Source organism: Hyperoodon ampullatus (genome assembly GCF_949752795.1).
Source record: "Hyperoodon ampullatus genome assembly, chromosome: 18".
Classification (NCBI taxonomy): Eukaryota; Metazoa; Chordata; class Mammalia; order Artiodactyla; family Ziphiidae; genus Hyperoodon; species Hyperoodon ampullatus.
This window is the reverse complement of record NC_136931.1, coordinates 15,075,296-15,103,214: the sequence shown is the minus strand read 5'-3', so window position 1 is coordinate 15,103,214 and position 27,919 is coordinate 15,075,296. Positions and strand designations below refer to the sequence as shown.

Sequence of the window (27,919 nt, the reverse complement as noted above, 5' to 3'; positions counted from 1 at the left end):
TATTTACCTGATACTTTGTTGAGCTTTGTTGAGTTTAACAACAGTTGAGCAGAAAATATCTGTCTTCTTAAAGGTTAGGCATAGGCCTTTCCTTAATTTAAGGATTGCCTAAAGATTTGGGTTGAGTTAGTTCCTAAGATAGTTTGATATTAGTGATAGGCTTTACATCATTGGTGTATTTTATGTCTTATTTTGCTTTAGTTAATACTTAACATTTTTATTTGTGTTCTTTCCAGAGGTTTAATGAATTGAGGGGGTTGTATGTAATAGCTTTGCAGGAACTTTGTATTACTGGACTCAGCAAGTCTTAAATTCTTAAAAATCAGAAATGTGTGTGGGAAGTTGTGTGAATGGTTTTGGTAGTAAAAAACGTGAACGTCTTTATTTAATGTCTTTCTATATCCAGAGGATGCCAGCCCCCATCAGATTGCGGGAGCTGATCCGGACCATCCGGACAGCCCGAACCCAAGCCGAAGAACGAGAAATGATCCAGAAAGAATGTGCTGCAATTCGGTCATCTTTTAGAGAAGAAGACAATACATACCGGTGTCGGAATGTGGCAAAATTACTATATATGCACATGCTGGGCTACCCTGCTCACTTTGGACAGGTAGGCTGGGCTGAGACCACATCTAGCAAGGGTACTCTTATTTTAATGTCAATAGGTCAGGGATTGTCAGTCTTTCCTGTTGGGGAGGACAGGCTATTTTTGATGTCCTTGTAGTCTGATTATTATGGACTGAGGGTAGAATTGAGAGAGAAAGCTGCAGACCTGGGAAGGCATGATATTGCCATCAATTCCTTTCAATTGGGAATCTCTCATTTTGTGGATTAGGGTATGTTTTGATGGTGGCAGTGAGTTTAAAGATTGACCGGGATGAACCAGTAGAATGTGATTGTTCTGTCAGAGGGCCTGGACTATGAGTATACATTTAAGAAAAGTTTGCTAAATGTTTTCTTAATTATTTCCTCAGTGCAGTGATATTATGAGGAGCACTCCCAACAGATGTTTTTAAGTAAAAGAAATTAGGTGGTTGCCAAGTAATAGCATTTAAGGATTTTGTCCTAATTACCTCATTCCTTGATAGCTATAACCACTGTGCAGGTCTGCCTCTTGATTTGCTCCCACATACAAACACATACAGCCAGTCTGGGCATGATATTCTTGGTGATAAGTGCTTTCTTCTTTCCACGTTTGTATGTAGTAAGGGAGAAGGGTATAGTGGGTTGTTTTTTAATTCTTATGAGTGCTATTAAATTTTATTTCACTTAAGAATTTAATTATATGCTAAGTAGTCTTTTTATGGAAAAGACTGCAAAATTAAAAGAAACAATGTGCAATATTAGGTACAAGTAGAAAAAAATACTACCCATATTTGCATTATTCAAAGATAATATTGTTAATGTTTTGATATATTTATCAGGAAAGATGGTCATCAGTTTATTTTCTGTTCAGCTCATTAACTTCAGTGGAAGGAGATTCCCTCACCCTTAGGTTAAAATAAAAAAGTAATGGGATTGAATCTTACCAGGCTGACTTGGGTTACTTTTATGCTCATTTTGGGGCAGGAAATGAGATCAGCCTCTCTAGAAATACATGTTTGAGAGTGGGAGAACATTAATTCCCCAAAGGAAAATTGAGGTTTTACTATCAGAAGAAAGGACCAGATACTAGGCAGTCAAAAACAACAGCTGTCTTCTATAAATAAATGTCACATGCTTTTACTATATCAGAAATGGATCTAGGTGTGGTTATCCATGTAGTACGTGACATAATTAGTATAAAGCAAATAGATGTTCATATATTCTTTTCGGTTGATTTTAAGTAGACTCATTAAGTTAGATAGTCAAGTGAAGGGAAGACTCCTAATCCTTCCACTCAGAGAGTACTACTGTTAATATCATGGAAACAGTAGATTTATGTACTCCAAAGGGTGTACTTTAAAGACAAACTCTTGAATTTAAAATCATAGGATAGACTTTGGTGATATTTCATTTTGTAAAGGAGCTTTCTCTATATATATCTCTAAGATTTATTTTTATAACATGTTTAAATAAAACTGCTTTTCAGGTCTGTCTAGGTGTTTTGGAACTTAATTAGATAAAACATTTAAGTCTTAGGCGGAGAGTGTTCACACTCAAGGAAAGTACTAAAAAAAAAGATTTTTGTGAGTGGGAATAGGAGTCATCATTTTAAGGCCCTCATTCTGTTTGAATAAGGGAATAAGGGAATTCAAACATTCCCTCTGAATAAGTCACGGCCCTATCGATATCAGTAATTTGGTACCCTACCCATTGGAATTGCCTTTATAATGTACCCATAAAAAGGTTCCTATCAAGATTCTCTCTTCTGCATGTATGAATCACAGTGTCATTTTCATTTAATTATGTGTAAAAACTGCCAGCCTTTAATTGCATTTTATTTGTTAGATGTGCACTGTTCATTATGATAGCCACTAGCTGTGTAGCCACTGGTCTTTGGAAATGTGGCTAGTTCAACTGAGGTGAATATTAAAGGAAAATAAATTTTGGGTGGGTACTTGATGCAGTTATTGGAAAACTTTTAAATATGTTTTAAAACTTGAGTATGTGAATCTTTTATCAATTGTAAGTTTCATGAAATCTAAATACAGTTCGCATATTTCTGATGGATATGTAGTGTACAAATTAAGATGTGCTGTAAGTGTAAAATACATACTGTATTTAGAAGCCTTAGTACAAAAGAAAGATGTAAAATAGCTAACTAATAATTTATATGCTGATTATATGTTGAAATGATATTTTAGATATATTGGGCTGAATAAAATATATTATTAAAGCTAATTTCACCTGTTTCTTTTTCTTTTTTACTGCAGTATCTAACATGATACTGTACAACAGAAATTAAATATAAGCCAGATGTATAATTTAAAAATTTCTAGTAACCATATTTTAAAAGTCTTATTTAAATTTTACAGTCAAACCCATGAGGTAGGTAGTATCCTTATAGTACAGATGAGGAAACTGAAATTTAGAGTTTAAGTGACTTAAGTGACTCAACCTTGTATAACTCTAAAACCTATTCATTCTTTGTGTTGAGTTTAAATCTATAAATAGCTATTTGCATTAAGTTAATTAATTATTTTAGCCCTGCCTTGCAGTAAAAAGGATTTGAGATGGCATATGTTACCAGCATCTATTTAAAAGGGAAAAAGAATAGTAGAAGGTAAGAGTTAGGAGAAGGAAGAATTCAGAACACAAGGCCTGTGTAGTTGCTGTTGGGGAGGCAGCTCAGGCAAGAGAAAAAAGATTCAGTTATGTGGTTATTATTATTAGAATTTAAGAGCACAGCTGCGGGAACCAGACTGCCTCGATGTGAATTGGCTTTGTTACTTTGCTGTCTGGGTGGTTTTGAGCAAGAACCTTATTAACCTTTCTTGTTTCCTCATATGTAAAATGGGGATATTTGTAATACTACTTTATAGGGTTATTCTAAAGGTTAATTAAATTAATAAATGTTAAATATTTATGTTTTGTTCTTAAAAAACTGTCAGACATTACCAATTTTACCATTTCCTAAGGGACAGCAAACAAAATTTAGGAAAAGCACTGAATTCTAAAAGGGATGTTCTTTCTTGGATCTTTTACTTAGGGCTGTTTTAGTAATGTAAGAGACAATATCCTCAACATTTTTACAACAGAAGCAATGATAGATTTCCTGTAGGGTGTGTAACCTTTCACGTGCCTGGCTTAAACACAACCCAGAAATAAAGTTGAATATCTGAAGAAGTGGGTAGATTGCAGGAGTAGAAAATGGTGGCTCAGGGCCAAATTCTTCACAGATGTATTTTGTTTGTCCTGCACAGTACTTAAAATTGTTTTGAGTTTGCTGTCTACGTATAAAAATCAAAGAACTTCTCATGGAAGTCTGGATTTCTAGTTTCTCTGAGAAAGTCAGAGGATTTGGCAACACTGGATCCACATTTTCACATGGTAGTAGTAGGCTGGGGACCTTCACCAGGCTGGGCATGCGTTCTGTTTCTCCCCAGTTCCATCCTGGCGTGCTGTACCCAATTACCTGTCTGCAATAGTCTTCCTCTCCATCAGTAAAGTATAGTACAGCATTTCACTTCCTTAGGTTCTCTAAAGTTTTACAGTATTCTCCATAAGGTCTTACACATCTTTGGTGAAGCTTATTGCTAGGTTCCTTGGAGCTCTTGTTCCTATTGGAAATAGCATTCTTTAAAATTTTTAATAATTATGTTATAGGTATATAGAAATATAATTGATTTTTGTCTATTTATCTGCCTAGCAACATTACTTAGTCCTAAGAGTCCCTGTGGACTCTATTGTTTCCATATGGTCAGCAATACTGTCTGCAAATGATGGCAGTTCCCTTCCTTTTCCATCCTTAAACATTTTCTTATTTCCTTACTATACTGTACATGTAGAACAATATTGAAAAGAAGAGGTGATAGTAGGCATCCTTGCCTTGAGCACACTTAAGCTCAGATTGTGGTCTCCAAATACCCTTTTATTCTAAAAGGGTCAGGCCCATTAGAAAGATGGCTGATCCCAAATCTGGGGCAGGAAATGTACAAAATAAGCTCGGACTGTTGTACTGTACCAGAAGTCAAGAAAAACTACAGAGGTCATTTTAAAAGGATATGGTAGCCACAAGAGGAGGCTGTCATGCCTCAAAATGAGAAAGTTTGAGCTTTTAATAAAAGTAATAATTGTTGTTGAAACATACCAAGTAAGTTTATATCAATGAGTTCATAATAATTTTTAAAATTTTTGAAAACTTCATTGGTCATCTTTGGAGGATACTAGGGAACTGACTCATTATTTTGAAAACTGATAAATAAATGGAAAGAAACAATCATTTATCCTGCCTTTCCTTACCAGTAGTTCCTTGTAAAGGAATTATTGCTAAGTTCCTTCTGAAGGAACTATTGGTGATCCAATGGTATATATAGAGGAATTGCTCCTTAGAGGAATAAGCCAGCTAATGAAGAAGGAATGGAAGAATTAGGATATTACCATTTTGCAACCCCTGATGATCATCGGTGCTGCTAATGTCACAGGAGAGACAACCACCAGAAATAATTATATACCTCCTGATGAAAGTTCATACCACCACCTGTGAATTATATTTGCTAAATCAAAACAAAAGAAGAACTGATAAACCTGAATCTGATCAAGCCTCCTTGTCTGTTTAAAAAGAGACGTTTTGGGGCTTCCCTGGTGGCGCAGTGGTTGAGAGTCCGCCTGCCGATGCAGGGGACACGGGTTTGTGCCCCGGTCCGGGAAGATCCCACATGCCGTGGAGCGGCTGGGCCCGTGAGCCATGGCCGCTGAGCCCGCGTGTCCGGAACCTGTGCTCCGCAACGGGAGAGGCCACAACAGTGAGAGGCCCGCGTACCGCAAAAAAAAAAAAAAAAAAAAAAGTTTTTTAAGTGTTCATTGTAGTTTTGTTTCTGTTAGGAAAGCATTGGGAACAATCTGTATCTCCACAAAAAGAATAGGTAAGTTGGGCTTCCCTGGTGGCGCAGTGGTTAAGAATCCGCCTGCCAATGCAGGGGACATGGGTTTGAGCCCTGATCTGGGAAGATCCCACATGCCACGGAGCAGCTAAGCCTGTGTGCCACAACTACTGAGCCTGCGCTCTAGAGCCCGTGAGCCACAACTACTGAGCCCGTGTAACACAACTGCTGAAGCCCACGTGCCTAGAGTCTGTGCTCCACAACTACTGAGCCCATGTAACACAACTGCTGAAGCCACGTGCCTAGAGTCTGTGCTCCACAACAAGAGAAGCCACGGCAATGAGAAACCTGCGCACCGCAACGAAGAGTAGCCCCCGCTCACCACAACTAGAGAAAGCCCGTGTGCAGCTACGAAGACCCAACGCAGCCAAAAATAAAATAAATAAAATAAATAAATTAATTTAAAAAAAGAATAGGTAAGTTGTAGTATATTCATATATGGGATACTCTATAGCAATGAATATGACTGAATTGGAGCTTCTTGTCTGGATGTGAGTAATGCTCAAAAGATGTTGAGTGAAAAGAGCAGGAATACAATATGATACTTTGTGTAAAGTTTAAAACATTCAAAAACAATTGTCTCTACATGTATAGCTAAGGACACATGACATGACAATGATCAACAGCAGTTTTGAGTTTTGGTCACTCCTGGGATAGAGAGAGGGAACAGATTGAGGCAGAATATTCAGAGGGATTCAGTTGAATTTGTAATATTAAATTTATTAAAATAAATAGGGTATAATGTTAAGATTTGATAAAGCTCGTTGGTGGGTCAAATTTTTGAGTAAAATATTTCATAATAAATTTTCTCAAGAGAAAAAAAAATGGGATACAGTAGGAATGTTAATGTCAGAAGAATGAAAAAACAGGCTCTGGTCCATATAGATTTTATGTTGCCAAGCTACATAGTGGTAAAGTAGTTATAATCTTGTTCTTCAAAAATGTGTGTGTGTGAGTGTGTGTGTGTGTGTGTGTGTGTGTGTGTGTGTGTGTATAAACTAGAAAGTTATTTCTGAGTATTAAAATGAAATACAAGTAACTAAGACCTAACCAATCAGTTGCAGATCTGTTAATGTTTACAATATTTTAATTGCATCTCTTCATCAAGATGATTGTTCACATCATAAAGCTCAGTGTTAAATTAAAAGCAAATGTATATGTGCATTTGACCTTTTGGGAAATTGTTCTAAAAGCTAACAAAACGAGTGCAGCTTTTTCTAAAGGGCAACCAGATTAAATGCTGATAAAAGGCAATATTTGTACTTGCTTCAGAAAAATGTAACAAGGCCAGAAACTTGGTAAAGTTCTCCTATTAAAAATTGCTTTGAAATTCTAGGAAAATTGGAGCATTGAGTCATTTAGGAAAAGTATGTAAAAATTAAGTTGTTAGGCTTTCTCTCAAATCTACTCCATCAGAATATCCTGGGGGTGACCTATATATATATATAATATATATATATATAATATATATATATAAAAAAAAAAAAATCTTAGAACCCTCCCAGGTGATTTTGATTAGTGATTTTTAAGGCACTGTATTTGTTCTAAAGGAGGCTGATAACTTCAGTCCCTTAAGGCTTGTTGCTCATGGCTCTCTGGAATGCTTCTGCTGAGAAAATATTCTGAGAAAAATTCAAGGATCAGCTGGAGAGAATTAGGGACTATTTGCCTTGGAAGACATGGAATGTAGGACGACTGTTAGGGCACCGTCTTCCATGATGTGGCTCAGTTACCTTAGTGATAAGGAAACTAGGCCCGGATTGTTGAAATAGCTCACTTAGGTCTCTTAGCTAGAACCAGGATAAGAGAGGCAAAGCTCCTAACTGGTTTCTTTCTGTTCCACTAAGTGTTATATAAAGAGATAGAAACTTTTCTCAGATGTTTTCTTAGTTTCTAACCTGAATTGGGTGGCCTTCCTACTTTGTTTTCACAGTAGCTTGTGCATGACTGTCATGGTATATATCTATCATATTTTATGATAAATGTTCAAATGCTGGTTTTATGTGTCCTTCTAACTGTGTATCAGTGAGAATGACTAGCACATTGGTTGGGACACAGCAGGAGCTTTCTAAATTAAAGGAAAACCACAGTGTCTCAAAACACTTGGAAAATAAATATAAGAGTTACCACAGTCAACCCTTTGGGATGTAGGTCGGGGGAGAGGAAGAAGGTTGCTGTGGATAAGCAAGTATCAATATATTAAGAGCGGTTGTTAAGGAAGAAATTGATAGTAGGTGAAGAATACAAAATAACTGTCAGCAGAAAAGAGCACAGCCCTTGTGGGGAATAGAGATAAGAAGGGAGCATACTTCTTAACACGTTCCTACGGCATCACAGGTATGATAGAATAGCACAGTAATTGCTCATTATGAATTTAAGTTATCTTTAAAAGGTTGTTTCCGTTTACTGAGTTATATTTTCATATGATTTTCTTAAATTTTTCAAAGGCTTTTTCATGAAATGATTCCAAGACTCAAATGCTTTTTTGCTATTTTTTAAAATATATGTTGTTTAACTTTGGAGGGGGAACAAATGATTTCAGTTGGTTTTTTCCTTTTTAATTATAATATTACTGTATTAACTTTTCTAACTACAAGTTAGATGTAAATTCTCTTCATCCTGCAGTTTTTTCTCTCCCAGCCCAATATTATTTATCTTTGAAATAAATAATGACAGTTCATCGATGCAAAATTTAAAGGATACAAAAGGATATACGATGAAAACTCTGCTTTCTATCCTCTTCCAGTCACTTAGTTTCCCTCCTTATAGGCAGCTTGTGGTATTCATTTCTAGACTATACTTCTAGAGACATTTTATACATCTCCAGGCAATGGACATATATATTCTCGCCTCTTCCAAAAATATATTGTAAAATACTGTATGCACTGTCCACTTATTAATCTGTCTTGAAGATTAACCCATACCAATATATAAAGAGCTTCCTTGTACTTATTTTTTTCAACTTTATTGACATGCTCATGGTAGTAAATACAGCATAGTATTCTGTTATATGTGTGAGTCAATTTATTTAACTGATGTCTTATTAACGCACATTTATTTCCAATCTTACTGTTTAAAGTAATACTACAATGGAATAATATCCATTATTTTGCTCATGTGTGAATATAAATGCATTGTAAGTTCCTAAAAGTGGATTTGTTGAGTCAAAGGGTATGTGTGTTTGTAATTTAGATAGACCAAATCTTTCTTACTACATCTTGTGCCAGTTTATACTGCCATTACTAATGTCCTTGCACTGTTATGACAGTTTTTTATCTTTGCTAATATAATAGGTTAAAAAGTAGTATCTCAATATGGTTTTGATTTGCATTTCTTTTTTAATAACTTCATTGAATCATATTTTGCATATCATATAACACACCCTTTTCAGGTGCACAGGTCAATGATGTTTTAGTAAATTTTCCTAGATGGGTTTGCATTTGTTTTATGAGGAGATTGAACTTCATTTTGTATGTTTGAATTATTTCTTAGTTTGAACTGTCTGTTCAAATTCTTTGACTTATTATATTCGTTGTTGGTCTTTTAAAAAATAAGTTTGTAGAATCCTGTTGTATAGGATTTCATGTCTGTGAAATGAGTTGCAAATGTTTTTTCCAAGTTTGTCATTTGTCTTTTGACTTTTGCTCACAGAGTTTGGGGTAAAAGCAAAAGTTTTCTGTTACCTTGGTGGTGGACTGTTTATGGTGGATTTAAAGCCAGATTTGTGGGTTAGCAGTGTTTCAGGTGGCAGTTTCAAGTAGCTTTAAGTGAGAAGGAGTAGTACTAGATGGAAGTTGAGGATGTTGACTAAGGGGTGGATACATTTAATTGGTTACTATTTTTTTTTCTGTTCTGTAACTCATGTAAGTGTTGAGTTGTGTTTTTAGTGATTGCTGCTCAAAAGTGGATGCCCGGGCTTCCCTGGTGGCACAGTGGTTGAGAGTCCACCTGCCGATGCAGGGGACACGGATTCGTGCCCCGGTCTGGGAAGATACTACATGCCACGGAGCGGCTTGGGCCCGTGAGCCATGGCCGCTGAGCCCGCGCGTCCGGAGCCTGTGCTCTGCAACGGGAGAGGCCACAACAGTGAGAGGCCCGCGTACAGCAAAAAAAAAAAAAAAAGTGGATGCCCTCTCCTCACATTTGCCCACATCCCATTGTATTCTCCTCCAATCATTTTCTTTTTCAACATTTGAAAACCTTGATAACACTTATAATGATGACACGTGGTACAGCCTGAGCTCTATTTGCTGGCCACTGTAAGTGTGAAGTGTGATCAGAGTTAATCCTTCACTGGAGTATGTATTTCAGAGGCCATTTCCAGTATATAATCTTGTATTTTCCCCTCAAATTTGTCACCTTCAAAAAAAAAAACAGCAGGTCATTCTTAGAGCAAAGTCACTGTACCAACAGGAAATATTAAAAAAGAATTAATTTAGTATTTGTCCCTTTAATTTTAGTTTTTCTTTTGGCTATTTAGTTATTAGATAAGTTTTAACAGCTGTCACAAAAAACAACAAATTGTACTCACCAGTCATCAGTGACTTCTGGTGTGCTTATCTTAAAACTTGGCCTTTAAAAATATGAATATTAATGCCTGAGTGTCCTTCTCATTAGTTCACCTTAAGAAAAAAAATTTGGATAGTTTGTGTAATGCTTGCTGTTTGCCTGAAGCATGATTCAGTAAGGATGATAAACATTTCAGTGATACCTGATTCTTAGAACATTTTCTTTTACTGCTAAAATATTTATTTATAGAATGATGAAATGGGAAGTTTTAAAAACCTTCAGTTTGAAAAAGAGAAAGATTTTTCCAATAACATTTTAACTTGTGATTTTCTCATTCACCTCAGCAGTAATTTTTCTGCTGACATTGTAAGAATGACTGTAAACATCTTCTATTTCAGAAGTTGTTTTTGAAATTTAAATTGAATGTGTAGACAGAAGGGAAGGGTTGTTAGATAATCTTTGTTGATCTCAGAGGCATTTCAGTTTTCCTTGGGATTCTGGTTATTCTCCCTTTGAGGCTTCTTTGACTTGCTCATGATGGTGTAGTCATCCCACAACCTTTAGGTGTTTTTATTGTAGGTACATTGAGAGAGCAGTTTTTAAATAGCTCGAAACAGGTTTATTTGTAAACTCTTTTACATTTCTCAGTTTGACTTTCATACTTACAGGCAGATTCATATGGGAAGTAGTCTCATGTGATCTTACATTCCTGTCTACACCAGTCTGCACCTGAGCCTCTTTCCTTGGAATGCAGTGATTCTAAATGGGAGCATAGTTTGCAAAACCCCTCTTGAAGAGTCTAACTTGTGTATACCCTTTGTAAACCACTGCCTGAGAGGGAATGTTTGGCCTCTTCCATGTTAGTCAAGATGGAATGATAAAGTATATCAGAGTGACTGTGATGTTCAAGAAAGGCTAAGTAGAGGGACAAACTGTTTAAATACAAGGACCCTTTTTTTTAAATTGAAGTATTGTTGATTTACAATATTGTCTCAGGTGTATAGCAAAGTGATTGAGTTATATATATATATATTTTTTTTCAGATTATTTTCCATTATAAATTATTACAAGATATTGAATATAGTTTCCTGTGCTATACAGTAAATCCTTGTTCCTTATCTATTTTATGTGTAGTAGTTTGTATCTGTTAATTACTCCTAATTTATCCTTCTCCCTCTCTCCCCTTTGGTAACCATAAGTTTTCTATTTCCTGAGTCTGTTTCTGTGTTGTAAATAGATTCATTTATATTATTTTTTAGATTCCACATATAAGTGATACCATAAAACGTTTGTCTTTCTCTGACTGACTTCACTTAATATGATAATCTCTAGGTCCATCCATGTTGCTGCAAATGGTACTATTTCATTCTTTTTTATGACTAATATTCCATTATATGTATATATGTATATATACGTATATATTTTTATACACATACACACACCACATCTTAAACCAATCATCTGTTGATGGGCACTTGGCTTGTTTCCATGTCTTGGCTGTTGTAAATAACTACACGGATTCTTAAGCTCTGAGGATTGTGTAAAGAAGTATGTAAAGAAGAAATCATATAAAACACTTTAGGTTAATTCCATTACTGGGTTTTCCTCTGGCTTGTGTGTGTTTGTTTACTTCTATATTTGATTGCTAAAACCTCACCTCTCCATAGTACTTGGTTCAAGCCCTAAATGTAGCACTTTCCACATTATGTTAAAGTTAGTTATTGTCTATGTCTTCTTCAGTTGTACATTCCTGGTGTTTAGGACACTGTTTGGCACTTTGGTATGTTTCCAGTTACGGAGTTTTTGATATTCACAATAGGAACCAGACATTAAATACACACATGAGCTTGGTGCTTGTTTAGTATAACCTGGGAATTAAATTAGGAATTAGGTTTATTAAAACTTTACGACAACACTTTAGTAGTTTGTATGAATATGTAGACCTAAGGTAAACTTCACAGATTATTTGGATGGCAAATCCCATAGGACCTTGACAAGATGATCGATTCCAGAACTTGATTATTATTATCAAGATACTGAACTATCTTTTAAACCTTTGCCTTTTATTTAGGTGGTTTGATGATACAGGTTATACCTATGTACTTTAGTTAACCATTGACTCTGGGTTAAAAGTATTGCTTTCCTGATTATGGTAGCAATTTCTTAATTTTTTTTCTTTTCCTTTTTTCTTTCTTTTTAAAAATTATTTATTTATTTATTTATTTTTTATTTGTAGTTGGAGTGCCTCAAGCTTATCGCCTCTCAAAAATTCACAGACAAACGCATTGGCTATTTAGGGGCAATGCTGCTGTTAGATGAAAGACAAGATGTCCATCTTCTCATGACCAACTGTATCAAGAAGTAAGTCTTAATTTCCTTCTTCCAATAACTACTTTGTACTTTTAGGTCTTTTTTATAATAAGACGTCAAAAGCTTCTATTTATTGATTTTATATTTACTGTCTAGAATGTATTTGAGCTGCTTTTGGTTCTATAGCTTATATGTAAAGAGGCTAAGCAAAGGATTAAAACTTCTGTAGGGGATAATTTAACTAAATGAAGGTATTGCTGTACATCTTGAGTCATAGCAACTATTTAGCCATGAATAAGCATTTGGACTTTCATAGAATAGAAAGAGCATTGGTAAATCTGAGCTTTCTTATCATATATTTTTTTGAATACCATGAATAATGAAACATTGTGTTTATTAAATAATTACCAGTGTATGTTCTTAATAAATACTATTTAAAGGTAAAAAGAGAGGTCTTGCTTGTCAGCAGTCTAATCCCAGATTTCAGTTGCTGGGAATTATATTTAGCCCTGTGAATTTTTGTGTATAAGTCCTTTTTTCTCTAATGGGTGCTTTACTGATTTACTAGTCCAGTTATGTGTTTAACTTACAAAGTTAATGCTTGCCATTCTGGAGAAATTAGAGGACCTGTGAGTAGGGAATTAACAGTTCTCAGTATCTCTCTTTTTTAAAAAAAAATTTATTATTTATTTATTTATTTATTTTTGGCTGCGTTGGGTCTTCGTTGCTGCACACAGGCTTTCTCTAGTTGCAGTGAGTGGGGGCTACTCTTCGTTGCGGTGCACGGGCTTCTCATTGCAGTGGCTTCTCTTGTTGTGGAGCACGGGCTCTAGGCAAGCGGGCTCAGTAGTTGTGGCTCGCAGGCTCTGTAGTTGTGGCTCACGGGCTCTAGAGCACAGGCTCAGTAGTTGTGGCACATGGGCTTAGTTGCTCCGCGGCATGTGGGATCTTCCCTGACCAGGGCTCGAACCCGTGTCCCCTGCACTGACAGGCAGATTCCCAATGACTGTGCCACCAGGGAATCCCCCTCAGTATCTCTCTTATAATAAATTTCTCTTAGAAAGTTATGGAAGTTTTAGGGTTTCCCTGGTGGCGCAGTGGTTAAGAGTCCGCCTGCCAGTGCTGGAGACATGGGTTTGAGCCCTGGTCCCGGAAGATCCCACATGCCGCGGAGCAACTAAGCCCGTGCACCACAACTACTGAGCTTGTTCTCTAGAGCCCGCGAGCCACAACTACTGAAGCCCCCGTGCCTAGAGCCCGTGCTCTGCAACTAGAGAAGCCACCGCAATGAGAAGCCCACACACCATAATGAAGAGTAGCCCCTGCTCGCCGCAACTAGAGAAAAAGCCCGCGCACAGCAAAAAAGACCCAACGCAGCCAAAAATAAATAAATTAAATAAATAAATTTAAGAAAACAAAAAAGAAAGTTATGGAAGTTCTGATGGCCATATTGATTAAAGGTACTTTTTGGTTTGTTTTGATTTGGTTTTGGTTTGTCTATTGGTTTAATCTCCTTTTTTAGATTTCTTTTTCATTTATAGTATTTCTGTATTTGACAGAAAGTAGAATCAGAGGGATATAGGTGATCAATTTAAAGACACTGAACTCATATATTTTGCTGTGGTAAAAATTATAATTTAAAATTTCCCAATGGATAATGAAAAATTTCAAAATGAGAATTATGATTGCTTGTAAATATAGAGTGTGTCATGTAAATACATTGACTCTGTGACTTAATTTGGGAGAATCTTGTTCTTTTTGGCCTTGAAATAAATATTAATAACAAAAATACTAAGTTGACTCATTTATTCAACAAATATTTATTGTATACCTGTTGTATGCCAGGAGGTGTTATGAGCTTTGGGGATGGAGAATGAAAAAAATGGACAGAAATCCTTGGTGTCATGGAGGTTACATTTTAGATATTTAATGTGACTTTACACATTTATTCTGGACAGGCCTCTGAAAGTTTCTTTAATTTTTGTTCTTGCATGCTCTGTGCCCTTATTATTCAAACCTTCAATCAATCATATGCTGATAATTTGGCAGTTCTGCCTAGCAGCAAGTTCATATTAGAGACTTAATACCAAACTCAAGTATAGGTTTGTAGCTTGATAAAAATTGAAGAATAGGCATACAGGCAAAGAAGGAATCTTTGTGTTTAATTTTCATGAGACCCAGCGAAGCCCCAAGTGAATTTAGGAGAGAGCTAATAATAGTTGGGAATTGATCTGGCACTTAAGTTTAAGCTCAGTTAAAGGACTTTGGATGATTCAGTGTTTTTTTTTTTTTAATTTATTTTCTTTATTTTTTTGGCTGCGTCGGGTCTTAGTTGCGGCACATGGGGTCTTCGTTGAGGCATGTGGGATCTTTCATTGTGGTGCGGGATCTTCGTTGTGGCGTGTGGTCTTCTCTAGTTGTGGCGTATGGGTTTTCTCTTTCTTTCTCTCTCTAGTTGTGGCGCATGGGCTCCAGGGTGCCTGGGCTGTATAGTTTGCGGCACGTGGGCTCTCTCATTGAGGCACGCGAGCTCAGTAGTTGTGATGCATGGGCTTAGTTACCCTGTGGCATGTGGGATCTTAGTCCCCCAACCAGGGATTGAACCTGCGTCCCCTGCATTGGAAGGCGGATTCTTTACCACTGGACCACGGGGAAGTCCCCTGTGTGTGTTTTTTTAATCTGTTAATGAATGGGTTTTTTTAATTTGTGAGGTTTTTTGCATTTTGATTATGGGGCATCCTATGTACCAGCAGTTTTTCTGTTTAATGATGAATGTTTACCTCATTGTTCATTGGCCTAGAAAAACTCTGACATTAATGATCTTGGAATTAAATCTTTAAAAATTAAATATAATACTTTCAGAGCTTGCATTATGCAAATATTCTTAATCATTGAAAAATGATTGAAGAGTCAACTAAATACTCTTGGGAACTAGGACACTAAATGGTAAAGCCATAGTTAAGTTAAACTTTATTTTATCAGTAATTTTTATCTTAAATATTCAAATTGGTAGACAATAGCAAACCTGACTGATTGACACTTTACCTTCTGTTTCCTTTCCTTTCTTTGTTCTTCAGGGAAGCCTAAAACCATTTATTAGTTCATTTAAAATTACCCCAAAAAATAAATAAATAAAAATAAAATGACCAATAATGAACCCATTACAATGTTAACAGAAATAAATTTTTTGATGAAAAACTATTTTTCAGAACAAGAACAATTTCAGTGAGAAGAATGGCATTATTTTACAATTTTGTAAATCTCTTTAATATCTAACCTAATGGAAGCTAGAAGCTAGATGCTCATATTTGCTTCTGCATTCAGTTTCTTATGTTACGTTTTGATTAAGTTTATGAAGAAGATGTAGCCTTTCACAGATAATGTAGTTTAAAAAAGAAAGAGGACTTTAATAACCTTTCAGATTAACTATGGATAATGTTCTATGATAGTATATCAAAACTCCACAAGTGGTAGTTTCTTTAGGGTTAATTACAATGTGGAGTCTGAAACCATATCAGTGAAGTTTGGTTCTTTGTTATATTAAAACCCATTGGTCTGTCTTACACTTTGAATGAATCTTTTACTCTTGCATGCTTTTTAAACATCATGCTTAAGGCATTTGGAGAAAATTGGTTCACTGAGTTTTAAAGTATTGATAGACTGTCAGGTTCATGGTGGCAATACAAATATTCCAAAATTCTAATTTTCACTTCAAAGCTTAGATTTTATCATTGGCAACAAATATTGTCACAATTGTTGCTCTTGAAGTGATAAGCTTACTTGGCTCTTCTTCAAGAAAATGTTTGGCAAATAATCACATCTTAATAATTATAGTTGTCAGTTATTTTTCAAATAAGAATGATGTTCATTTTAAAAGTAGCTAGTTTAGCTTGCAAATGAAACAAATACACAAGTGCTTTTCTCTGAGATTGCCACTTTACTCCAGTATGCATCACAAGTACTTTATGCATACTTTCCATTTTGTCACACAGAATGTTAAAAAATGTGCACTCAAGAGTCAAGGTATATGGGAGTTCCCTGGCGGCCTAGTGGTTAGGATTCTGGGCTTTCACTGCAGTGGCCCGGGTTCAGTCCCTGATCAGGGAGCTGAGATCCTGCAAGCCGTGTGGCGTGGCTTTAAAAAAAAAAAAAAAGAGTCAAGGTATAATAAAACTAATCATTTTTACTGCTTTGTCATGGGCAGTATTAAGTGAAACTCCCTCCCTACCTCCCTTCTTTCACTCTAAGTGTGTGGCAGTGTATTCAGTGACCACTATTATAGTTTGGTGCCTCTGCCCTGATTTGTGCTAACATTCCATAGTTTTTCCCCACCATTGCCTTTGCACTATCATGATGTGCAGGTGTCAATAAAGCTGACAAATAATGAGTTAGTATTGTGAAAATAGTTTGTATTTCGTGGACCCCCTGAAACAGTCTTGGAGACTTCCAGAGATTCTTTAATCACAGTTTGAGAACCACTGAGCTAAACGATTTTAAAATGCTCTTAAAGCTGGTGGAAGTAGCATAACTCAACATAATAATTCAGCTTCTGAATGGTAAGAGTTGGTTTTAATATATAAATGAGTTTACTGGTTCAAGCTTTTAATATTTCAGCTTTTCTGAAAGTATACTTCAAGCTGGTTTAGAAATAATTTTGTACAGTAATCAATGCCTGTTAGAAATAGAATATTTTGTATCTGTATCACTAGATACTGAGCCTCACTGTAAACATCTAGCTAAGTTTATGATGGTTTAATTACCTATCTTTTTAGTTACTAATTTTTTCTTCTTTTGAATAAATAAAAGTGTAAAAATTAATGTAACATCAAGGTTAATACTATATCATAAGATCAAAGACCTTATGATATAGCATTTAGAGTATAGAGTGTTTAAGTATAGAGTATATAGTATAGAGTGTTTCTGTTGTGATGTTGAAGTCATCTTAAATGCTCTAGCAGTAGAGATTGTTTTCTGATTTTTTTTAAAGGTTTTGGTTACTGTATTACTTTTTTTTGTAGTTAGTAATAGAGCATATTAAAATCTTTTAAATATACAGTTGTGCTTCATATTCTGTCATTGCTAGTTTTTACTTTCAGTGGTTTGCTGAGTTTCCTAAAGAGAGTTGTCTTTTAACATCCAACAGATAGCATGTTGTCCAGTTTATGTTGCTTTGGTATTTGGAAACATTAGGTTGCAAGCATGTGGAACAGACTGTCAGTCAGTTTGCTGTGTTGTAATTTGTAATAAAGTTAGAATAAACACTTTTTGCAAAAATAATCCTAATAAATATTTTCCGTATTAGAGAAATCATGAATCGTTCAGAGCTACCTTGTTAGACTGTGAAGCTTCTTCATGGGGAGCACCAGGCAGGGCATGTTCATTTCTGCCACCTTCTTTCTTTTGCAGTGATCTTAATCATAGCACGCAATATGTACAGGGGCTAGCACTTTGTACCCTCGGCTGCATGGGCTCCTCAGAGATGTGCAGAGATCTTGCAGGAGAGGTAGAGAAACTCCTGAAAACCTCCAACTCTTACTTGAGAAAAAAGGTAACTTTCCATGAAACCGAATGTCTGCGTTTGGATTAGGGAGTATTATGGAGATGAGAAGGCAGATTATTCATATTTGAAACCTCAGATGATAATATAACTTATCTTTCCCTGTGCAGTAAATGTATTTTAAATGATTATATATGAATCAGTTGTTTATAAATCAAAATATTTTTTATACTAATTTTGGAGGTGATTTTTTTTTTTTTGCCGTACGCGGGCCTCTCACTGTTGTGGCCTCTCCCATTGCGGAGCACAAGCTCCGGATGCACAGGCTCAGCGCCCATGGCTCACGGGCCTAGCCGCTCCGCAGCATGTGGGATCTTCCTGGACCGGGGCAAAAACCCGTGTCCCAAAAACCCGTGTCCCCTGCATCGGCAGGTGGACTCTCAACCACTGCGCCACCAGGGAAGCCTGGAGGTGATTTTTTTTTTTTATTGCTATTTAACTCTCCAATTAATAAGTGATTGTGAACACTTTAATTCTCTTAATTCGTCGTTTTTCAAGGAAATGATTTATAAACAAGCAAATGTTATTGGACCCTAGATGGCATACCTAATTACTTCCTAAATTACCTGATTCTAAACAGTATTAAACAAAGTGATAATGAACAGATCTTTACGAATTTATTTTAGTGCCCATGTCTTTGTATTAGGGCCTTTGAATCTTGGAAGTGCAGTTCCATTGGGACCTAGATAATTATTAGGGAATGATGTAGAACATACTTCCTAAAATTGATATATCTAAATGGAATAGTAATGGAAGACAGTGATCTTATTCACTTATTTGCTTTTATTTGTTGATATAAACATTTTGTTGTTATTTTATTGTGCTTGAATCCTAAAACCTTCATAAACAGAGGGTAAAATTTAGGTCTTTAGAAGTGAGTCACATAATATCGTCTGGTTGGCGTTTATTGTGCCTCTGTATTAATGGTGTGAGACAAAGCTGTTGAAAGGGTCAAGCTGTTTTCCAGGATCATGCACTGTTAATGATGGCTACAGACCAAAGCCAGTCTTTTCTCTTAAAAAATGTGTGGGCTGCTCTTGTTCAGAAAGATTAAATAAATAATTAATAAAGATTAATAATTATTAAATAAAATAATTCCTACAGATTAGGAAAAAAAATTGTTTCCCCCAACTGTAGCATGGAAAGAATTAGCTGAAATCTTTTCTTGTTAATGTATCTAAACTTTTTTTTTTTTTTTTTTTTTTTTTTTGCGGTACGCGGGCCTCTCACTGTTGTGGCCTCTCCCGTTGCGGAGCACAGGCTCCGGTTGCGCAGGCTCAGCGGCCATGGCTCACGGGCCCAGCCGCTCCACGGCATATGGGATCCTCCCAGACCGGGGCACGAACCCGTATCCCCTGCATCGGCAGGCGGACTCTCAACCACTGCGCCACCAGGGAGGCCCCTATCTAAACTTTTATGTTATTCAATTCCAACAAATAGTAGTTATGGTTCCTTTTGCCAGGGGTGGGGGCGTTTAACCAAAATCAGTCTTTGAATGTCTTTCTTTCCTGTGAACAAATTTCTTCAGTAGAGACTAGCTAACTGAGAGGCGTTTAACTAAGATCCTAAGTAACTTTCAAATGATTTTCTTGATTTCAGTAGAGAGTGAATTGGGGAAAGTATAGGTATTATTAAAAGCAGCAGCGGATTTAAAGCATCTGCAGTATATATATCTTTCAGTTGCATAACGTTTTTATAAAACCTTTTGGTCTTTTTACTCAGAAGAATGATTATCACAGATGGAAGTCTTTATTTTTTACTTTGCAAAACTCCACATAAATTATGTTTAGCATGTTTGATAAGTTTGTGTTAACCATGGTCTAGTCGAGAAAGCTTTTGTCCACTTATTTGGTAATACATGACGGAAGAGACAGGTGAGTTAGAAGTTCTCGTTAATGCAGTAAGTATAAGTTGGAAAGCCCTAACCAGTTAATAAATAACTAGTAAGTCTGATAATAATAAATAATAAATCTGATACCTAACTCCTTTCTTTTTTCATGTAGGTGAACTAGTTGATGAGGTTTTGTTGTTTATAAGATTGGTTGTCCTGACTTAATTGAAATAAATCTTCTTTTGTCCTTTTTATGTTTTTTATAGGCAGCACTTTGTGCTGTTCATGTCATCAGGAAGGTTCCTGAACTTATGGAGATGTTCTTACCAGCAACAAAAAATTTATTGAATGAAAAGAACCATGGTAATGTGATTTAGATGCACTCATGAAGTACTGGGGGAGAAGGGGAAAGAGAACAGGCTTCAGGCAGTGTTGGCCTTCTGTCTCATGCAGTGGACTCACCTTTCTACTGTGCTTGGACGCTTTTCCAGGAAGGGCTAATGGGTTGAATCTCTCTTCTACTCCCATACCCTAGTTTTTGTAATTAGAGATTGATTCCTTTACAGTAAGCTTGTTGTTTTTCATTTCTGGTCCTCTTTTACTATATTAAAGATACTGTATTAAGTAATAGTGTAATTACAATGGATCCTAGCCTTGATTTTCATGTGTAAAACCCTTTTATTTCCTGACTATTTTATAATAGAAGAAAAAGATATTTCTTTATTGCTTTGCCGTAGTAGTGTAAGATTTGTGAAACTACTCTTAGGTTACTTGTAACAGGAATTTGTAATGGGTACCCAGCTATATTTTTATAAAGCTTGAGAGAAATTAAATGAAATGTGGCAGTTCTTTACCGAGCATTTTATTCTTCTTTTGAAGTCAGTGAAACAAGTTCTGAGTGAAGAAAATTCTTGTGTCCTAAATGCTAAGAGAAAAAATGGTAACGTGTATTTAATTTGATTAATGCAGTCCTGTGCCTAGAAGACTCAAAATATACTTGTTGAACAAATGAATATTTAGGGTACTTATTTATTATTTAGTGAAAAGTATGGTGTGATTCTTTTCACTCACTCTTGACCAAGCAAATTTACTTTGTCATTCACAACTACCTTGGGTTTTTCATATATTTTATCTGGAAATTTAAAATCTTAGTAAGATTTTTCTTCTTGAAATATCTATCAAAACTCAGCTAAGAGCTTATTAAGTCTGGAGCAGGTGATGTCCAGTTTATATTGACTAGGAGCATGTCTTTATGGATATTCTCAAATGTAGAGACAGGTGTATTGGTTCTCATTTTTTAGCAATTATTTTGGTCATATAACTTTAGAATATTCTGTTTTGATTGACATCACCAGTATTAAATCAGCAGGTATCTATTAATACCTTCTTTGTATTCACCTCAATGCTTAGATTCTTTGAGAGATTAAAAAACAAAAATAGCAGCTATCCTTTTGGAATTGACCTTCAGAACTCAAAGCCTTGTACTATGAAGTTGAATAATATAGCCTCATTTTTAGTTTTCATTGGTTCTTTTCTTTCAGGTGTCCTTCACACTTCTGTAGTCCTCCTCACAGAAATGTGTGAGCGAAGCCCAGACATGCTTGCACATTTCAGAAAGGTAGGTGCCATTCTGTATATCTAAGCCTTTCTTGATTGAAAATGGTTTTCCTGAAAAGTACATGATTTTCTCACCTATGAATTTTCTTTTGAAAGAAAGCTGTGGAGCTGAATAAAGGACTTAAACAGCCCTGCTGTGTGGTAGGGCTGGAAGCCAGGTTTAGGCATATAAGAACTGGCAGTAGTGCAGTGTTTTCCCTTTCATAATAGAAGTCTTCTCTCATTGTTGGCAGACACACCAGTCTCTCATGTGCTTTATCTGCTGTTTTCACATTGAAGTTAGGAAATGTAACCTGAGGTCAAATTACACACAGGAAATATGTGTGTGTGTGTGTGTGTGCGCGCGCGCGTGTGTATGTAGTTTAAGGCAGGTAATTTTTTTTTTAAGGTGAAAACTGCAAACTGAAATTTGACATTACTTTTACCTAACATAGGGTCCCCCACTATTCATTTTACGCTGTGGTAACTACAGTGATGGAAGTCTCTAGCTTTCTTAAGTCTCTCCCTCCCTTTCTTAGAGCATTCTGAAGTGGAAATTTTTTTCTCCATTTACGTTAGAAGGCACTAGTAAGGAGGACCCAGAGAAAGACTGTTCTTTGGGTAATTACATGCATTCAGTTCCTTTTATAGGGTGCTGATCACTCCATAAATTGGGCTTACTTTGTACTTTAGATCTAATGAAGCTCTAATAGCAGCTCTTTTTTGGGAGGCTTTTTTGCCCCCTTAGATGTTCATGTATTGATTAAATTATTATAAAATAGTATGAGGCCCATATCTGTCCCTAATGCTTGCTTTGTATGTTTTGTTCCTGTTGTCTGTTTGGAATCCTGCTGTATGTTAGAATGAAAAGGTAAGAATTAACCCTCTTTTAGATGGTGCATGCTGGCATTAGGTCCTTAGTGGCTTTTGTGTATCCATCCACAAATGTGGCTTTTAAAAATATACTAATGCTGAAGCTGTGCTTAATACTATGTTATTTGTCCTAGCATTTTTGGCTAACTTCCTAGTCCAGGTTTTGTCTTGTCACTTAAACTCCTGACTCCAAAGTCAGCCTTGGATTTCAGTTGCAGCCTTTCCTGATTTGTAAGCCTCCTTCTCTGCCTTTCCTTTGTCTTCACTTGAGAAACTTTGAGCACTTTCCCATTGGTGATGGCAGTTCCAGATCAGTTTGGATCCTTGACGCCAAACACTGCTTCTTCTTGAAGCAGATATTTTGGAGCTGTGTGGGTAACCTCATGCTTTAAAAAGCTCCGTACATACTTCTGAACTTTCAGTTCAGACTTAGAGCTTTAATTTCCCCCTTACTTGCCCTCAATCTTGCCTTGAAGTTTTGGGATATTAAAAGTTTTTTGAGATAGAGTGGGTGGGCATCAACTGATTTTCATGGCTGCAGCCTTTCCCTTTGTCATTTTATTTTGTTTGTCTTGTTATCAGTTTTAGTATTTTGTTTGTCTTGTCATCAGTTTTGCATTTTTGTCTGAAAAATAAAGCTGGGTTCTAGGAATTTGTATGCTGAACACTTAGACATTTGTGCTTTTTGTCCCGGGGTGCTCTTATGTGGTGTGAGTTTAGTAGCTGAAGGAAAAAGGACTTCTCTGAGACAGAAACCAGATTTAAAAAAAAAAAACTTAATTAATTAATTAATTTTTTTGGCTGCATCAGATCTTAGTTGTGGCACGCGGGATCTTTCTTTGCGGTGTGCTGTCTCTTCAATGCGGTGCATGGGCTTCTCTCTAGTTGTGGTGTGTGGGTTTTTCTCTCTCTAGTTGTGGCACGCGGACTCCAGGCTGCATGGGCTCTGTAGTTCGCGGCATGCGGGCTCCCTCATTGAGGCACGTGAGCTCAGTAGTTGTGGCGCAGGCTTAGTTGCCCTGTGGCATGAAGGATCTTAGTTCCCTGACCAGGGATCGAACCCGTGTCCCCTGCATTGGAAGGCAGATTCCTTACCACTGGACCACCAGGGAAGTCCCCAGAAACCAGATTTTAAAAAGTAATTGAGGATATGGGTAGTACAAAAAAGGAGACCATTGGGAATTATGCAAGGCGAGCTACTTTTTGTGCAGAGCTTGGTAACTAGATGATCCCGGTTTTATTACATTTTAAAGCAGTTTATACAGTTATATTATTCTGACCTCTAATATAAATCTGTCCACAGTTGACAGATTTAATGAGGATTCTGTTTAGAATTTACAGGTCATTATAGCTTAGATTTTTTTTAATCTTGGAGTTGTCCAAATTAGATTTTTGTTTAGGTGACTTATGAAGTGCTTAATTGAAGTGTTATGGCCAAACTTATTTAAATTCCCACAGATTATGTTGTCTTGTATTTAGTAGTAGACTTAGTGTTGTAAATGTTTTGAGTGTGCACCTTGGGCTGAGCTTGGCTTTTCTTTCAGTCTTGATCCCCTTTTAGAATTGGAGAGTAGGGAGGAATCCAAACACGATGAGAAAAAAATAATTGAGTTGCAGCAAAGTTGGGGCTGTTTTGACTGCCTCCAAAAGAGATATGATTCAGTTTGCTTTGGACACTTCTTAATGTTAGGTGGTTAGAGTTGTTTATATAGCTAAATTGGGTTTGTAGTTAGAGACTGGAAATGTTCTTATTGTGGCAGACATTTTGGAATAGGGTTTTAACCTTAAATGATTGATCAACAGAGTTTGAAATGAATGATAATATTTAAAGCATTTTTAAGTTCAGCTTGACAGTAAAATTGCCTCTACTATGTGCTGTGAGTCAGTCTAATGGACAGAGTAAAAAGAAGAAGGGCATTCTGACCATAAGGAATGTATAGTTTCATTAGTGAGATAAGACAGGCAACAAATGTATAATTAGGTGCTGAAATGAAATTTTACCTAAAATTGTGTCATATGAGTTAAGAATAGGAAAAGGACATTATTCATGGCCTTGCTGTCTTCCTAAAGTGAAGGATACAATTTTTCATGTGTCTGTTCCACTTAGTCAATGTTGGAGGCTTTTGTATTCCCTGTTGTTTGTTGGAAAAGGATATAACGAGCCAAATATTAAGAGGAGAGAATTTTTTTCTCTATTTGAGATAGTTTGTTTTAAGACTATAATTTTAATAAAATCACCAGTATTTTGGATGTGATAACATTTTATATCCACATGTGTCGAATGTATTAAAAACGGAATATATTTGTGCAACCTAGGTGTGTCAAGTCCTATAGAAGTAGAAATGCAATATGCCCCATAGGTACCTGTTTTACTTGGTTCTCAGAGGCTTTCTAACCTACTGTTATTTATAGTACCTTTGCGTGTATAACTCTGGAGTAAAAACATCTGGTTTGTTTTTAATTGAGATATTCCTTCTTGAGTTCTTGGCCAAAATACTCCTAAGTTATATTTATCAAACATCAACAGTATACTAGTATATTGTATCAGTAGAATTTGCTTGGACTCAGACCCTTGCATCCTTTTTCTAAGTCAAATTACCTGCCTATTCATGAGAAATTCTTTGATGTTCACTGTTTTTTGATGCATCTCTCTTCCCCGCAGCTTGTGCCCCAGTTAGTTCGTATTCTAAAGAACCTCATCATGTCCGGATATTCACCAGAACATGATGTTTCTGGGATCAGTGACCCCTTTTTGCAGGTGAGGTTGAAAGAAAGTTTTGGATAAATGATATATTTTGGAATAGATTTTTCCTTCCTCTTAGGTTTGTGTTGGGTAGAGATTTGGTAGTTAATTGATTAAACTAATTACATTAACAAATGAATAGTGACACATTTCTGTATGAGATTAATAGGATAAAATTATAGTTGTAATAGTCAAATCATATACTACATGGAAACTTGATTTACCAATATAATACAGCTCTGCAGGTGGTGGTATCCTTTGGCTGTGAAGTGTCAAAGTGTGGGTTGTCTAATAACTTCATTAAGACATAGAACCATGTATAACTTCTCTAAAGATAATGTTTAAATTTCTTCTGTTTTGAATTTTACCATTTCTATTGGGATCTAAGACTTCAATTTAAGTTATTTGAATTTCATATCAGGCGAAGTTCCTTTGTGCCAGGCGGAATTTGTTGACATTTGTCATATTTTGCACATTAGGTACGAATTTTGCGGTTATTAAGAATTTTAGGACGAAATGATGATGACTCAAGTGAAGCTATGAATGATATATTAGCACAGGTGAGTAGACCAAAACTTGCATTTAAGTAAACACTCATTTTAGTAAAGCAGGGAGTAGAATGATTGTGAGTAAATGGAGCAGTTTTTATTTGTGTTTTCTCGTTGGTGGCTGTAATCAGTCACAAAATGTCTCCTGTTACCTCTGGATATTTTTTGGGAGCATTGTTTTGTCACTTTTGTAACACCCTCTGTGTCTTTTCAGGTTGCCACTAATACGGAGACTAGTAAAAATGTAGGAAATGCTATTCTTTATGAAACAGTTTTGACTATCATGGATATTAAGTCAGAGAGTGGACTGCGAGTAAGTCTTTTTAATCTTTTCTTCCCTAAACATTTTATTTAAAATAATTGACTTGGATTTTGGAAATGAATTCCATTTGGAAATTAACTTTAGTAAAGAATGATGCAGAATATATAGTGCTTTTTTTTGGTATCTGAAGTATCATTTTCTCCACTGAAGGCTTAATATTGATTATAATAGAAACTGGAAGAGCTTAGGTATGATTAGAAACATAGATAATGTTAAGTGAAGGAAAAATTTCTTTCTTTCTCTTTTTTTTTTCTTTTTTGACCACACCATGCGGCATATGGGATCTTAGTTCCCCGACCAGGGATGGAACCCATGTCCCCTGCATTGGAAGCGGGGAGTCTTAACCACTGGACCGCCAGGGAAGTCCCAAGGAAGCATTTCTGAATGAGCTTTTTTTAGAGCCATGATTTGAATTGGGCTCAATCACTTCAAATAAGACATGATATTTGAGTTAATTCATTTATCTAAATATTTATTTTTATTTGAGAAATAAACACAAAGTAAAAGAATTCAAACAGTACAAAAGGTATGCAGGGAGGAAGATGTCTGTCTGTAGCTTTCATGTGTAGACTCTCAATTTTTCTAGTGGGAAATATGGTTACTATTTTCTTTTTTTTTTTTAACATCTTTATTGGAGTATAATTGCGTTACAATATGGTGTTAGTTTCTGCTGTTTAGCAATGTGAATCAGCTATATGTATACATACATGCCTTCCCTCTTGCGTCTCCCTCCCACCCTCCCTACCCCACCCCTCTAGGTGGTCACAAAACACCAAGCTGATGCAGCTGCTTCCCACTAGCCATCTGTTTTACATTTGGTAGTGTAAATGTGTCAATGCTACTCTCACCATTTTCTAATGTACTTTTTTTTGGAGCTATTTTATCCATATTTAAATGTGTCTGTACATGTGTATTTCTTGTCTACCCCACTTTTAAAAACTTTTTATTTAAAATAATTTTAGACTTACACAAAAGTTGGAAAAATAGTTCAGAGTCCAATATTACCGTTCGCTCAGCTTCCCCTAATGTTAGCATCTTGTATAACTGTAGTATAATTACCAAAACTAAGAAGTTAATATTGGTTCAGTACCATTAACCATATTACAGACTTCATTCACATTTCACCAGTTTTTCTACTGATGACTAATCCTTGATCCCACATTGCATTTATTGTCATGTCTCCTTAGTCTCCTCCAATCTATGACATTTCCTTCATCTTCCCTTCGTTTTTGTGACTTTGACACTTTTGAAGAGTACTGATCAGTTACTTTGTAGAATGTCCCTCAGTTTGGCTCTGTCTGATATATATATATATTTTTAATATTTATTTATTTATTTGGTTGTGCCAGGTCTTAGTTGTGGCATGCAGGCTCCTTAGTTGTGGCATGCGAACTCTTAGTTGTGGCATGCGTGTGGGATCTAGTTCTCTGATCAGGGATTGAACCCGGGCCCCCTGCACTGGGAGCACGGAGTCTTAACCACTGCACCACCAGGGAAGTCGCTGATATATTCTTTTTTTAAAAAAATTTTTTCTAAATTTATTTTTTGGCTGCTTTGGGTCTTTGTTGCTGCATGTGGGCTTTCTCTAGTTGCGGCGAGCAGGGGCTACTCTTCGTTGCGGTGTGCAGGCTTCTCATTGCAGTGGCTTCTCTTGTTTGGAGCATGGGCTCTAGGCACGGGGCTTCAGTAGTTGTGGCACATGGGCTCAGTAGTTGTGGCTTGTGGGCTCTAGAGCGCAGGCTCAGTAGTTGTGGCACGTGGGCTTAGTTGCTCCGTGGCATGTGGGATCTTCCTGGACCAAGGCTGTATTGGCAGGCGGATTCCTAGCCACTGTGCCACCAGGGAAGTCCCCCCACCCCGATACATTCTTATAATTAGCTTGAGGTTATGCTTTTTTGGCAAGACTACCACAGAAGTGGTGTGCCCTTCTCAGCTTCATATCAGGAGGTACCTGCTATCTGTTTGTCTCATTACTGGTGATATTAACTTTGATCTTTTGGTTAAGGTGGTGTCTCTCCACTGTATAATTGTTTTTTTCCCCTTTGTAATTATAATATTTTGGAGGAAACACTTTGACACTATGCAGATATTCTGTTCTCCTCAGA

At 36.4% G+C, this 27,919-nt stretch overlaps 1 protein-coding gene across 2 annotated transcripts in view; it reads left to right on the top strand.

The window, feature by feature from the left end:
* Window positions 1–388: 388 nt before the first annotated feature.
* The window catches only part of AP1G1 (adaptor related protein complex 1 subunit gamma 1), a gene marked incomplete at both ends in the record, with an annotated part of 49,692 nt that continues 22,161 nt past the window's right edge, over window positions 389–27,919 (top strand). The window contains 9 exons of one of the 2 annotated variants that reach the window (XM_079723498.1): window positions 410–610; window positions 12,271–12,395; window positions 17,751–17,892; window positions 19,999–20,095; window positions 21,274–21,350; window positions 22,191–22,199; window positions 24,864–24,959; window positions 25,424–25,504; window positions 25,707–25,805. In XM_079723498.1, coding sequence (XP_079579624.1) covers window positions 410–610; window positions 12,271–12,395; window positions 17,751–17,892; window positions 19,999–20,095; window positions 21,274–21,350; window positions 22,191–22,199; window positions 24,864–24,959; window positions 25,424–25,504; window positions 25,707–25,805 — 927 coding nt within the window. Of the gene's footprint in view, window positions 611–12,270; window positions 12,396–17,750; window positions 17,893–19,998; window positions 20,096–21,273; window positions 21,351–22,190; window positions 22,200–24,863; window positions 24,960–25,423; window positions 25,505–25,706; window positions 25,806–27,919 lie in introns of both variants that reach the window. The other variant, XM_079723497.1, reaches the window with a different exon arrangement.